This window comes from Balaenoptera ricei, chromosome 5, assembly GCF_028023285.1.
Source record: "Balaenoptera ricei isolate mBalRic1 chromosome 5, mBalRic1.hap2, whole genome shotgun sequence".
NCBI lineage: Eukaryota > Metazoa > Chordata > Mammalia > Artiodactyla > Balaenopteridae > Balaenoptera > Balaenoptera ricei.
In genome coordinates, this window is record NC_082643.1 from 13,519,642 (window position 1) to 13,535,801 (window position 16,160).

Here is a 16,160-nt window from a genome sequence, read left to right on the forward strand (position 1 = left end):
TTTTTATGGCTGAGTAATATTCCATTGTATATATGTGCCACATCTTTATCCATTCACCTGTCGATGGGCAATTAGGTTGCCTCCATGTCCTGGCTATTGTAAATAGAGCTGCAATGAACATTGTGGTACATGACTCTTTTTGAATTATGGTTTTCTCAGGGTGTATGCCCAGTAGTGGGATTACTGGGTCATATGGTAGTTCTATTTTTAGCTCTTTAAGGAACCTCCATACTGTTCTCCATAGTGGCTGTATCAATTTACATTCCCACCAACAGTGCAAGAGGGTTCCCTTTTCTCCACACCCTCTCCAGCATTTATTGTTTGTAGATTTTTTGATGATGGCCATTCTGACCGGTGTGAGGTGACACCTCATTGTAGTTTTGATTTGCATTTCTCTAATGATTAGTGATGTAGAGCATCCTTTCATCTGTTTGTTGGCAATCTGTATATCTTCTATGGAGAAATGTCTGTTTAGGTCTATTTAGGTCACAGGCTCCCGGGAGGGGCGGTGTGGAGAGTGACCTGGGCTCGCACACAGGCTTCTTGGTGGCGGCAGCAGCAGCCTTAGCGTCTCATGCCCGTCTCTGGGGTCCGCGCTGGTAGCCGCGGCTCGCGCCCATCTCTGGAGCTCGTTTAGGCGGCGCTCTGAATCCCCTCTCCTCGCGCACCAGGAAACAAAGAGGCAAGAAAAAGTCTCTTGCCTCTTCGGCAGCTGCAGACTTTTCCCGGACTCCCTCCCGGCTAGCTGTGGTGCACTAACCCCTTCAGGCTGTGTTTATGCCGCCAACCCCAGTCCTCTCCCTGCGATCCGACCTCCGAAGCCCGAGTCTCAGCTCCCAGCCCCGCCCACCCTGGCGGGGGAGCAGACAAGCCTCTCGGGCTGGTGAGCGCTGCTCGGCGCCGCTCCTCTGTGTGGGAATCTCTCCGCTTTGCCCTCCGCACCCCTGTGGCTGCGCTCTCCTCCGTGGCTCCAAAGCTTCTCCCCTCCGCCACCCGCAGTCTCTGCCCGCGAAGGGGCTCCTAGTGTGTGGAAACCTTTCCTCCTTCACGGCTCCCTCCCACTGGTGCGGGTCCCGTCCCTATTCTTCTGTCTCTGTTTTTTCTTTTTTCTTTTGCCCTACCCAGGTACGTGGGGAGTTTCTTGCCTTTTGGGAAGTCTGAGGTCTTCTGCCAGCGTTCAGTAGGTTTTCTGTAGGAGTTGTTCCACAGGAAGATGTATTTCTGATGTATTTGTGGGGAGGAAGGTGATCTCTGAGTCTTACTCTTCTGCCACCTTGAAGGTCTCCCTCCAGCACTTTAAATATATCATGCCACTCCCTTCTGGCCTGCAACATTTCTGTAGAAAAATCAGCTGATAGCCTCATGGGGGTTCCATTGTATATGACTCTTTGTTTTTCTCTTTCTGTCTTTAAAATTCTCTGTTTAAGTTTTGCCGTTTTAATGACGATATGTCTTGGTATGCGTCTGTTTGGATACATCTTATTCAGTACCCTCTGTTCTTCCTGTACCTGGATATCTGTTTCTTTCTTCAGGTTGGGGAAGTTTTCAGCCATAATTTCATCAAATACATTTTCAACCCCCTTCTCTTTCTCTTCTCCTTCTGGGACCCCTATAATGCAAATGTTGGTACACTCAATGTTATCTCAGAGATCTCTTAAACTATTCTAATTTTTAAATTTGTTTTTCTTTATGCTGTTCTGATCAAGTGATTTCCATTATTCTATCTTCCAGATTACTTATGCTTTCTTCTGTATTACTTAGTCTTGTATTCATTCCTTTTAGTGTGTTTTTCATTTCAGTTATTTTATTCTTCAGTTCTGATTGGTTCTTTTTTATATTTTCTAGTTCCTTGTTAAAATTCTGTGTTCTTCTACTCTTTTCCCAAATTCAGTTAGCATTCTTGTCATTAATGCTTTAAATACTTTATCTGGTAAATTGTTTATTTCTGTTTTATTATGTATTTTTGAGGGGTTTTCTCTTGCTCTTTTAATTGAGACCAATTCCTCTGTGTTCTCATTTGCTTAACTTTCTCTGTCTCTATGAATTTAGGGGAAACAGTTACCTATTGCGGTCTTCAAGGAGTGTCCTTACATGGGAACATACATGTATAGTCTGTGTGTGCCCAGTGCCTTCGGTGGGAGAGCTGGATTTGACATGAATGCAAGTCACATTTTTCCTCATGGTGTGCTGGTAGCTGTCAGCTGCCAGTGACTATTGCCTACCGATTGGGGATGGGGTCAGATCCAAAGTTGCTGGAACAGAAGCCCTGAAGTTTGGGTCCAAGGTGGCTCCATTCCCTTCAAGTATGTGCTCTCCCCTCTCTCAGCTCCGGTACCCCTGCCCCAGAGGAGAGCAGTGCTGGAGCAGTAGGGGCCCATGTGGGCTCTCAGCTCATGATGGGGCATGGGCTGCAGAAGGTTGGCTGTAGACAGAGGTCCAGGCTGTCTCTGATGTGCTGCCTGTGTAGTGCCAGCAATGGCTGCCTCCTCCCTGCCCAGATGCTGCCCCAGGTCTGAGTCACCTCTGTGTTCCAAGGTGTACCACTTTCCTCAGTCTTGGCAGCCCTATATCCAGTGCAGAGCTGTGACATGAAATAAGCAAGGCTGGAACAATCGAGAGGCTCAGGCTGGGGCAGATGCTAGGTTGGTCGCAGAAAACCCGGCAGCCACTAGTGCAGTCTCACTCTGCCCTCTCCACGCTGCCTCGGGAGCAAGCCAGAGGATGCACGCTCTTCACGAGCTGAGTTCAGGCTTCCCACAGCCCCCCTGTTAGTCTCAGTAGCCCTCCAACCAGCCAAGGGGGCTTGTCTGCCCTTTGTCAGACCTCAGGCCTGTGGAGCCCAATATGTGACTTGAACTGCCCATGCCCCAGGGAGGATGTCTGCCCACGTAATCTCCCTTTTCCTCTGAGTCCCCTCCCATGGTCACAGGTCCTAACCTGATAATTTCTCTGCTCTTCCTACCCAATTACATGTGAAATCTTTCTTATGGCCTTGGTTGTATCGGAGTCTTTTTACCATTTTCCAGTTAGTTTTCAGTGAGAATAGTCCCATATGTAAATGTATTTTTGATGTGTTCGTGGGGGGAGGTGACTTCTATATCTTCTTATTCCTTTGTCTTGATTGATCTCCCCTAGTTGATTTTTTTTTTTAAATTATATACTTAGAGTAATGTAAATATATTACTTTGCTTTTCGTGTTAAGCACTAAGTACCATTTAGAATTATAAACCTGAAGGACAGAGAGAACATTTAGGAAAACATACTGTGACTTACTAGAAACAGTATTGACTTGGAATATAAGATAGCCTTTTAACAAAAATGTGTGCAAATAAATTTTTTGCCACAAGAGCTTTGAAAATATAGTCAGTGCCCTTGGATTGGTCTTCTTGTGGATCCTTCAATGTATCCTCAACTTCAGGGCATTTGAATCATAAAGTGGGTAAAATGGTGTCAATTTTAATTTAATTTAGTTCAACATACATTTTTTGAGCAATCACTGTGATATGCATGTGTTATATTGGACACGCAGCTTACATCGTCTAGAGGAAAATGGATGAGGCACAAGAAGGAGGCTTCAATTCAGGTTCCTCAAATAACTAGTTGTCTGGGCCTCAGTTTCTTATTCTCTGAGATGTAGACAGCATGACCAAAATGTTAGTAGTTTCTTATTTCCTGCTCAGTTTGCTTCAAGTTTCTATTATGAATGAATATTTGAGTATATATGTATATTTGTAAATATGTATGTATATATCTCTATGCACATACACACACATATAAATGTTATATGGCAACTCAAATTTTCCTAAACATTTTACACAAGTTAAGTTTTATGTTTTTATTCTTTTTTATTTTTTGGCATAGTGTATTCTAGTATTTATCTACAAATTATATTTCTTTTCTGGGTATAAAATGTAGTATCTTCTTTCTCTCAGGGATTTTTCTCACTGAAATTAACTTATGAAACATGAGGGCATCAGAGCACACTGCTGAGTCTGGCATCTCCCAGTGTGTTCACAGATCTTGCTGGGCTTATGTTTATTTAACAGGGTATCCTTAGTTACCGAACATGTTTGCAGGTTGCAAGGAACCTAGGAATATGTATAAGGAAATTAGACAAGTGTCATTAATATTTGATGTCCCATATGATCTTCCAAAAGTACCTCTCAGTTACTTTGCAGTTTCAAATATCGGGATAAATCCTTCTGTCTCATAAAGAGAGTGAAACAAATACTTAGGAAACTTTTTTTCTTCTTTTTTCCAATGTATCCTATCCATAAAGGAACATCAAACTTCTGCCTTTTCAGGAACTGATTATCCAGTGGAAAATTATTCCTGACCTTTGATCTACTCTTTTTATTTTTCTTCTCTTCTTCTTTTCATATCTGATACCCACTGGTATTTCAATACAGAGTGTATAGGATGAAATCCAAACTAATTTTACATGGCATTTTTCAAAAGGTTTACTCTGGAGGCAATTATTACTGTCAATTTAATGGACATTTAAAAACTATATGTGTTATTCATACTATCAATGTCCCATTAGCTTATTTTGTTTAGAATCAGCTGTATCAAGAGATTTTTTTAAAAAACTGCAACTATGCATGCACAAAGATAATGACTGCTCGTCACCACCTGGCCAGCACACATTTTTACCAAGGCTCTGATTTCAATGTTGAGCTGAGGATAGATGAAAAACAAAAAAGCTCAAAAACGGAATATTTTTAGACAAGCAAATATCAGAGAGGTTAAGTCTGAGTCAAATAAGAAGGGGCTTCAGTTAAAGGGTTTATTTGCTTGAAATACTGACCTCTCAAGCACCCTTTATATCCACGTGAGAGAAGGTTTTACTAATAACACAGGCTAACAGCTCATTAAGAATACAGCATAGGGGGAGACCTTCAAGATGGCGGAGGAGTAAGACGCGGAGATCACCTTCCTCCCCACAAATACATCAGAAATACATCTGCATGTGGAACAACTCCTACAGAACACCCACTGAACGCTGGCAGAATACCTCAGACCTCGCAAAAGGCAAGAAACTCCCCATGTACCTGGGTAGGGCAAAAGAAAAAAGAAAAAACAGAGACAAAAGAATAGGGACGGGCCCTGCACCAGTGGGAGGGAGCTGTGAAGGAGGAAAGATTTCCACGTACTAGGAGCCCCTTCGCGGGCAGAGACTGCGGGTGGCAGAGGGGGAAGCTTCGGAGCCACGGAGGAGAGCGCAGCCACAGGGGTGAGGAGGGCAAAGCGGAGAGACTCCCGCACGGAGGCTCTGCGCCGAGCAGCACTCACCAGCCCGAGAGGCTTGTCTGCTCCCCCGCCGGGGCGGGCGGGGCTGGGAGCTGAGGCTCGGGCTTCGGTCGGATCGCAGGGAGAGGACTGGGGTTGGCGGCGTGAACACAGCCTGAAGGGGCTAGTGCGCCACAGCTAGCCGGGAGGGAGTCCGGGAAAAGTCTGCAGCTGCCGAAGAGGCAGGAGACTTTTTCTTGCCTCTTTGTTTCCTGGTGCGCGAGGAGAGGGGATTCAGAGCGCCGCCTAAACGAGCTCCAGAGACGGGCGCGAGCCGCGGCCATCAGCGCGGACCCCAGAGAGGGGCATGAGACGCTAAGGCTGCTGCTGCCGCCTCCAAGAAGCCTGTGTGCGAGCACAGGTCACTCTCCACACCGCCCCTCCCGGGAGCCGGTGCAGCCCGCCACTGCCAGGGTCCCGTGATCCAGGGACAACATCCCCGGGAGAACCATGGCGCGCCTCAGGCTGCTGCAACGTCACGCCGGCCTCTGCCGCCGCAGGCTCGCCCCGCCTCCTCCGTACCCCTCCCTCCCCCCGCCTGAGTGAGCCAGAGCCCCCGAAGCAGCTGCTCCTTTAACCCCGTCCTGTCTGGGCGGGGAACAGACGCCCTCAGGCGACCTACACGCAGAGGCGGGTCCAAATCCAAAGCTGAACCCCGGGAGCTGTGCGAACAAGGAAGAGAAAGGGAAACCTCTCCCAGCAGCCTTGGGAGCAGCAGATTAAAGCTCCACAAACAACTTGATGTGCCTGCATCTGTGGAATACCTGAATAGACAACGAATTATCTCGAAATTGAGGTGGAGGACTTTGGGAGCAATGATATATGTATATATTTTTCCTCTTTCTGTTTTTGTGAGTGTGTATGTGTATGCTTCTTTGTGTGATTTTGTCAGTGTAGCTTTGCTTTTACCATTTGTCCTATGGATCTGTCTGTTTATTTATTTATTTATTTATTTAATATACTTTTTAATGCTTGTTATCATTGGTGGATTTGTTTTTTGGTTTGGTTACTCTCCTCATTCTTTCTTGTCTTTTTTTTTTTTTTTACTAGTTTTTATTTTTTTTATTTTTAATAATTATTTTTTATTTTAATAACTTTTATTTTATTTTATTTCTTTCTTTTTTTTGTCTCTTTTATTGTGAACCGTGTTGCTGACAGGGTCTTGGTGCTCCAGCTGGGTGTCAGGCCTGTGCCTGTGAGGTAGGAGAGCTGAGTTCAGGACATTGGTCCACCAGAGACCTCCTGGCTCCACATAATATCAAATGGCGAAAGCTCTCCCAGAAATCTCCATCTCAACGCTAAGACCCAGCTCCACTCAACAACCAGCAAGCTACAATGCTGGACACCCTATGCCAAACAACTAGCAAGACAGGAACACAACCCCACCCATTAGCAGACAGGCTGCCTAAAATCATAATAAGGTCACAGACACCCCAAAACACACCACCAGATGTGGTCCTGCCCACCAGAAAGACAAGATCCAGCCTCATCCACCAGAACACAGGCACTAGTTCCCTCCACCAGGAACCCTACACAACCCACTGAACAAACCTTAGCCACTGGGGGCAGACACCAAAAACAATGGGAACAATGAACCTGCAGCCTGCGAAAGGAGACCGAAAACACAGTAAGTAAAGCAAAATGAAAAAACCGAGAAACACACAGCAGATGAAGGGGCAAGGTAAAAACCCAGCAGACCAAACAAATGAAGAGGAAATAGGCAGTCTACCTGAAATAGAATTCAGAGTAATGATAGTAAAGATGATCCTGGAAATAGAAGGGAGAAATTACAAGAAACGTTTAACAAGGACCTAGAAGAACTAAAGAGCAAACAAACAATTATAAACAACACAATAAATGAAATTTAAAATTCTCTAGAAGGAATCAATAGCAGAAAAACTGAGGCAGAAGAACAGATAAGTGACCTGGAAGACAGAATGGTGGAATTCACTTCTGCAGAACAGAATAAAGAAAAAAGAATGAAAAGAAATGACGACAGCCTAAGAGACCTCTGGGACAACATTAAACATAAAAGCATTCACATTATAGGAGACCAAGAAGAAGAAAAAAGGAAAGGGAATGCGAAAATATTTGAAGAGATTAGAGTTGAAAACTTCCCTAATATGGGAAAGGAAATAGTTAATCAAGTACAGGAAGCACACAGAGTCCCATACAGGATAAATCCAAGGAGAAACACACCAAGACACATATTAATCAAACTATCAAAAATTAAATACAAAGAAAAAATATTAAAAGCAGCAAGGGAAAAACAACAAATAACATACAAGGGAATCCCCATAAGGTTAACAGCTGACCTTTCAGCAGAAACTGCAAGCCAGAGGGGAGTGGCAGGACATATTTAAAGTGATGAAAGGGAAAAACCTACAACCAAGATTACTCTACCCAGCAAGGATCTCATTCCGATTCAATGGAGAAATTAAAACTTTTACAGAGAAGGAAAAGCTAAGAGAATTCAACACCACCAAACTAGCTTTACAACAAATGCTAAAGGAACTTCTCTAAGCGGGAAACACAAGAGAAGAAAAGGACCTACAAAAACACACCCAAAACAATTAGGAAAATGGTAATAGGAACATACTTATTGATGATTACCTTAAATGTGAGGGGGCTTAAATGCTCCAAGCAAAAGACACAGACTGGCTGAACAGAAACAAAAACAAGACCCGTATATATGCTGTCTACAAGAGACACACTTCAGACCTAGGCACACATTACCTAAATAGACCTAAATAGACATTTCTCCAAAGAAGATATACAGATTTCCAACAAACACATGAAAGTACACTCAACATCACTAATAATTAGAGAAATGAAAATCAAAACTACAATGAGGTATCACCTCACACTGGTCAGAATGGCCATCGTCAAAAAATCTACAAACAATAAATGCTGGAGAGGGTGTGAAGAAAAGGGAACCCTCTTGCACTGTCAATGGGAATGTTAATTGATACAGCCACTATGGAGAACAGTATGGAGGTTACTTAAAAGACTAAAAATAGAACTGTCATATGACCCAGCAATCCCACTACTAGGCATATACCCTGAGAAAACCATAATTCAAAAAGAGTCATGTACCACAATGTTCATTGCAGCTCTATTTACAATAGCCAGGACATGGAAGCAACCTAGGTGTCCATCGGCAGGTGAATGGATAAAGATGTGGCACATATATACAATGGAATATTACTCAGCCATAAAAAGAAATGAAACTGAGTTTTTGTAGTGAGGTGGATGGACCTATAGTCTGTCACACAGAGTGAAGTAAGTCAGAAAGAGTGAAACAAATACCATATGCTAACACATATATATGGAATCTAAAAAAAAAAAAAATGGTATGAAGAACCTAGGGGCAGGATAGGAATAAAGATGCAGATGTAGAGAATGGACTTGAGGACACAGGGAGGGGGAAGGGTAAGCTGGGACAAAGTGAGAGAGTGGCATGGACATATATACACTATCAAATGTAAATAGGTAGTGGGAAGCAGCTGCATAGCACAGGGAGATCAGCTCGGTGCTTTGTGACCACCTAGAGAAGTGGGATAGGGAGGATGGGAGGGAGACGCAAGAGAGAGGAGATATGGGGATATATGTAAATGTATAGCTGATTCACTTTGTTATAAAGCAGAAACTAACAATTATACTCCAATAAAGATGTTAAAAAATAAGAAATAGTACTTACACCTTGAAAAAAGAGAAAAAGAATACAGCATAAAGAAGATAAATTATGAAGTCAAAAAGGTGAAAAAGATAAGTGGAGCCACAGTAAACTAAATGCAGTTTCCCTGATTTATGGGGTTTTTTACCGTGTGCAATGTGGATTAAGTGGACTGAGTTGCTCGGTACCAGATATGAGCCAAAGAAAAGACACTGACCCAGGGTGGCCATATGAGTATTGATGGGGAACAATAATAATACAGCGCCAGGCAATCTAGTGGTTAAAAAGTTTAAAATTTTCAGGAGTATAGCATTTTTGCAATCTAGCAATCATACTGATACACAATATCTTTCCTCTTTTTCCTAGAAATAAAGTACTAAGTCAGAAATGTAAGATTCTGATATAATTGGAGATATTACTGAGGTAGATGTGTGATTTTGAGGACAAGAAAAGTGCTTCTTAAAGGATTTCTTAATACCAGTAGTTTGAACTATGTGTAGTAATATAAGCTATATTTGTCAAACTCCTACAGAATTTGCCATTTAGACATATTTATGATAATAAGATCCACTGTACTTAACCCAGTCTTTAAAATCTTACGTGAAAATTGGGTTCCTTGAGATATTATTACTGAGTGAACATTCAGGATCAGATTCACGCACAAGAATGGGATAGTTCACCCATATCAGACACAGGCAATTAAGAAGCACAAAGGAGAAAGAGATTATCGGAAATTCTGTATGCTCCCCCGCCCCCCAAGCCCTTTCTTCCCGCATTGGACATACATGCACATTCTGTCTCCAAAAAAGATTTTGTAGGCTTATCTCACACAGCAGAGAGCATTTACGTTATGAAATATCTCCATTTTTGCCCTAGAAAGTGTAAAGCTTTAGGACATTTTCCAGGGAGCCATAAACCATTAATCCATAGATTCGGAGTTTGTTTACTACTCCAGTTAACAAATAATAATAATTCTTTAGGCCGGGACAAACTGCTAAGGGCTTTTATAGATCAGACTCTTCTTCCTAGTAAACATTACTAATCTCTTTACCTGGGATTCCAGTTGACAAGGGCATTAGACTCATTTACCTCCTTTTTTTTTCTACCCCTGGGCTGCTCCCTCTACCACACACATACACACACACACACACACACACACACATACACACATATGCACACACACACACACACACATACACACACACACATACACACACACACACATACACACACATACACATACACACACACATACACACACACACATACACACACACACACACACACACATACATATCAGAAAATGGGGGAATAGATCCTAGACCAGCTGGTTTGATAACTCTTTTTCTCCCCAAATACTAATCAATGAAATATAATTGAGTCAAATTTACAAAAACATTTTCCAAAGCCTGTAAATATTCAAGCATATAATGAAATTTTGCAACCCTTGTAAACTTTAGTTAAAAAAAACAAACAAAAAAACCGAGGAGCATGCCTATAATTTCTAGTAGAACTAGAAACCTTCCAAAATTAAAGAATGAAATAATCATGGAGATGATGATGATGATGGTGATAGTAATTAAGCTCTCATAATTTATCAAACACTCTTCTATATTTACTTGTATTATAAGACATAATTATCTTCTGGGGTAGATACTATTATTTTTACCATTTAACAGATGTAGAAATTGGGGCATAGAGAAATTAAATGACTTAGCCAGGTTTGTACAGCTGGTAGATTCTGATGCCATTGATCAAATCCAGGAAGTCTGACTTCAAAATCCATGCTATTGACTGTTTAATCACATATGAGAAAAGCACAGATATTTCAAATTCAATATATTTTTATTAATAAAACTGGATAATAAAAGAGAGGCTATCTTATTAGAAAATAACAGTGAAGGATCAGTTTTGTTGATTATTACTGTTGCAAAAATGAAATAGATTAAATATTGACATTAATGAATAAGGAATAATTTGTTTGAATGACTGTTATGAACTCAGTGTCATGTGATGGGCTATAAGACACAGTTGAAAGTAGGAGATATAGCAGACAGCATAATACCTGCCAGAAAAGACTAGAAGTTGAGTTACAGGTTATGGCAAATGAGATATATTTAAGTATCAACATCACAGAGGTGATAATTGAAGCAGTTTACAAACTGAGATAATTTGTCCAAATATATGTGATTATCATGCCAAAATTCTAAGTTAGAAATACTTTAGTAGAGCGTGACTCACAATGTTATTTTCATTTGTAAAATTCTAAATAATGTGAAGGCTGATAAACTAAACTGAGAAAAGAATGGTAAACAAGAAAGAGAGAAGTATTACCTATATTGCCATCTGCTGGGGAAATGAACATCTGTCATGTTGAATGAAAGATGAAGCTTGGAAATTCCCAAGGAATCACAACAGCTAGAACTACTATTTAAGTGCAAAAACAGACTTCAGGACTAATTTAGATTTTTTAATTTGAAAAAGATATTTAAAGGAGGAAAAACAAACCTCCAATAAGTTAAAAACTATGGCTTTTAAGATTTCCAGACATAATTTTAGATTAAATTAGAAGGGAATTGTGCTGGAGAAAGAGTATTGTCAAAACTTGTTTCCAGAGTACATTCTATGCTCCTGGAAGTATCTTGTTTTTTGACTAATGGATCCATGCATGTCACAACATATGTAGGCAAAAATCCTAGCCTGGAATTTAGTCTCAATTCAAACATGGCATTTTGAGTACAATTTGCTTCTTTGAGTCAAAATTTCATTTTCTGTAGAGTGGATGGGATTGGATTAAGTGATACTCAAGGCTACTTTCAATTGTACTCCTATTAATGCTGTGTATCTATTAAAAATATCCTGTTAATAATTGCATGCTTGAAAAAATATTTATTTTATAGATGAAAATTGTGTTCCTAGAACTTCCTATTATTATTATTTTACATCTTCAAAAATCTTACATCAGTATCTTTTCTCTCCTTTAGGGTGGAGTTAGTGGGTTGACTGGAGAGCTAGAATTTGGAGAAAATGGAGGCAATCCCAATGTCCACTTTGAAATTCTTGGAACCAACTATGGAGAAGAGCTTGGCCGAGGTGTTCGCAAAGTAAGACCAGACACATTGATAAATTTGCTTTTTCCTATAGTAATATTGTTTTGTTTGTTCTCCATGCAATACAATCACGGTATGCATTAAAGTCTATATTGTAGTTTGAGAGAGAAGAAGAGGGGGAAGAATTAGGCATTTAGATGACCTTACATACTTATCAGAAGTATTAATCAATAAATTCTATCTGTGCCTTAGAATAAAGGGAAAAAATTAAACTGATCATTGCCTAGGGAACTAGCATAATCTTCCATTCATTATAATACTAATTTTTATAAAGTAGTGAATTTAATATTTATGCAATGCATAGCTACTTGGTTTTTAGCTTGTAACATGCACAAAATCAGAATAAGAGCTTTGATAAATTTTATATATTAAGAAGGAAAGTTTACAATAAAATGTGACATTACAGTATCTCAGCGTCTATGTCGTGTAATAAGTAGGAAAAAAATGGTTTCCAGGAAACGGACTCTTGTTTTATACTACAGATCACATGTAAGAAGTTGAGTGCCAATAAAGGATGTTTCATGAAATACTGGGCCAATAGCTTTCTTAAGGAGAAATGTAAAAACCCTGGAGAAATGACTTTTCTACAGTTTTGATTTGCCATTTTTATATATTTTGGGTAGGGAAAAACCTAAGTTAATTGAGTGTGCATACAGAGTTCATAGCTATAAATTTGTAACTGTATAAAGTTGGCTGCATTGAAAATAAGGTCTTCAGTAGATGTTTCTTTCCAGTGCTGAGGTGTAGGATGCAGAAAATTTTATACAAATTGAAATTTAGAGTTATTCTAATGAGCAATAAAAACCTCTTGGTAAATTTATGCTAGAGAAGTTGAAACTATCTTAACGTGTTTTTAATTGTTTTATAGTGAAACATATCAAACATATAGAAAACTACATAAAGCACAAGGATAGTTTAGTGAATTATTGTAAAGGAAACACCCACTACTATGGTAAAGAAGTAGAACATATCAAGCATCCTAAAACCCCCATTATACTTCTTGTTGATATCCCTGACTTCCCTTCTCAGTAGTATCACTGTTAGTCTGAATTTTATGATATTAATTTGTTTACATTTTAGTATAATTTTATCACCTAAATGTGCATCCTTAAATATTTGTTTTTCTGATATTTCAATTTATCAATGGACACAATATAGTATATATTCTTTCTTCTTGTTTTTTATATTCCTCGTTGTGTTTGTGTTATGCATTATTGTTGTTATGTGAAGTTGTTTAATCATTTATATTGCTGTATCATCTTTTATGTATAAATGTGTCACAACTTGCTGTGGTCTGTGGCTGCTTTTAGGCTATCATAAGCAATGATATTATGAATATTCTTAGACGTATATCTTGGATATATACTCTTGTACTTGTGTATGTATTTCTGTAGAATTTGTATCCAGGAGTAGAATTGCTACAGTACAAGAAAACATACACTGAACTTTACTAGGTAATCTCAAACCTATTTTCATAGATATTTACCAATTTACATACCTCCAACAGTGCTACAAATTCAAATTGCACTAAATGTTGGTTTTTGTTACACTTTTACATTTTTATTAAGTTATTCAGTGTTTAATGGTATATCTTTTTGTTTCAATTTGCATTTCCCTTATTATAAAAAGATTCTGCATCTTCTCTTGCATTTTTTTGCTCTTCAGGTTTCTTTTTGAGTTAATTACCCATTCAGATCCTTTGGCGATTTTTCTATTGGGTTATATTTTGTGTGTGTGTGCGTGTTTTTTTAACATCTTTATTGGAGTACAATTGCTTTACACTGCTGTTTTAGTTTCTGCTGTATAACAAAGAGAATCAGCTATACGTATACATATATCCCCATATCTCCTCCCTCTTACATCTCCCTCCCATCCTCCCTATCCCATCCCTCTAGGTAGTCACGGACACTGAGCTGGTCTCCCTGTGCTATACAGCTGCTTCCCACTAGCTATCTATTTTACATTTGATGGTGTATATATGTCCATGCCACTCTCTCACTTCATCCCAGCTTACCATTCCCCCTCCCCATGTCCTCAACTCCATTCTCTGCATCTGTGTCTTTATTCCTGTCCTGCCTCTAGGTTCTACAGAAACTTTTTTTTTTTTTTTAGATTCCACATATGTGTGTTACCATACGGTATTTGTTTTTCTCTTTCTTAGTTCACTCTGTATAACAGATTCTAGGTCCATCTACCTCACTACAAATAACTAAATTTTGTTTCTTTTCATGGCTGAGTAATATTCCATTGTATATATGTGCCACATCTTCTTTATCCATTCATCTGTCAATGTAAACTCAGGTTCCTTCCATGTCCTGTCTATTGTAAATAGTGCTGCAGTGGACATTGTGGTACATGACTCTTTCTGAATTATGGTTTTCTCAGGGTATATGCCCAGTAGTGGGATTGCTGTGTCATATGATAGTTCTATTTTTAGTTTTTTAAGGAACCTCCATACTGTTCTCCATAGTGGCTGTATCAATTAACATTCCCACCAACAGTGCAAGAGGGTTCCCTTTTCTCCACACCCTCTCCAGCATTTATTGTTTGTAGATTTTTTGACGATGGCCATTCTGACCGGTGTGAGATGATATCTCATTGTAGTTTTGATTTGCATTTCTCTAATGATTAGTGATGTTGAGCATCCTTTCATGTATTTGTTGGCAATCTATATATCTTCTTTGGAGAAATGTCTATTTAGGTCTTCTGCCCATTTTTGGATTGGGTTGTTTGTTTTTTTGTTATTGAGCTGCATGAGCTGCTTGTAAATCTTGGAGATTAATCCTTTGTCAGTTGCTTCATTTGCAAATATTTTCCCCCATAATGAGGGTTGTCTTTTCGTCTTGTTTATGGTGTCCTTTGCTGTGCAAAAGCTTTTAAGTTTCATTAGGTCCCATTTGTTTATTTTTGTTTTTATTTCCATTTCTCTAGGAGCTGGGTCAAAAAGGATCTTGCTGTGATTTGTGCCATAGAGTGTTCTGCCTATGTTTTCCTCTAAGAGTTTGATAGTGTCTGGCCTTACATTTAGGTCTTTAATCCATTTTGAGTTTATTTTTGTGTATGGTGTTAGGGAGTGTTCTAATGTCATTCTTTTACATGTAGCTGTCCAGTTTTCCCAGCACCACTTATTGAAGAGGCTGTCTTTTCTCCACAGTATATGCTTGCCTCCTTTATCAAAGATAAGGTGACCATATGTGCGTGGGTTTATCTCTGGGCTTTCTATCCTGTTCCATTGATCTGTATTTCTGTTTTTGTGCCAGTACCATACTGTCTTAATTACTGTAGCTTTGTAGTCTAGTCTGAAGTCAGGGAACCTGATTCCTGCAGCTCCATTTTTCGTTCTCAAGATTGCTTTGGCTATTCGGGGTCTTTTGTGTTTCCATACAAATTGTGAAATTTTTTGTTCTAGTTCTGTGAAAAATGCCATTGGTACTTTGATAGTGATTGCACTGAATCTGTAGATTGCTTTGGGTAGTAGAGTCATTTTCACAATATTGATTCTTCCAATCCAAGAACATGGTATATCTCTCCATCTGTTTGTATCATCTTTAATTTTTTTCATCAGTGTCTTATAATTTTCTGCATACAGGTCTTTTGTCTCCTTAGGTAGGTTTATTCCTAGGTATTTTATTCTTTTTGTTGCAATGGTAAATTGGAGTGTTTCCTTAATGTCACTTTCAGATTTTTCATCATTAGTGTATAGAAATGCAAGAGATTTCTGTGCATTAATTCTGTATCCTGCTGCTTTACCAAACTTATTGATTAGCTCTAGTAGTTTCCTGGTAGCATCTTTAGGATTCTCTATGTATAGTATCATGTCATCTGCAAACAGTGACAGTTTTACTTCTTCTTTTCTGAATTGGATTCCTTTTATTTCTTTTTCTTCTCTGATTGCTGTGACTAAAACTTCCAAAACTATGTTGAATAATAGTGGTGAGAGTGGGCAACCTTGTCTTGTTCCTGATCTTAGAGGAAATGCTTTCAGTTTTTCACCATTGAGAACGATGTTGGCTCTGTTTGTCATATATAGCCATATATTATGTCGAGATAGGTCCCCTCTATGCCTACTTTCTAGTGAGTTTTTA

General features: G+C 39.5%; 1 protein-coding gene across 1 annotated transcript in view; it reads left to right on the plus strand.

Moving 5' to 3' along the window:
* GRID2 (glutamate ionotropic receptor delta type subunit 2) overlaps nucleotides 1-16,160 on the plus strand; it is a 1,393,316-nt gene that overhangs the window by 868,824 nt on the left and 508,332 nt on the right. The window contains exon 8 of the mRNA XM_059923901.1: nucleotides 11,950-12,069. Coding sequence (XP_059779884.1) covers nucleotides 11,950-12,069 — 120 coding nt within the window. The remainder of the gene's footprint in view (nucleotides 1-11,949; nucleotides 12,070-16,160) is intronic.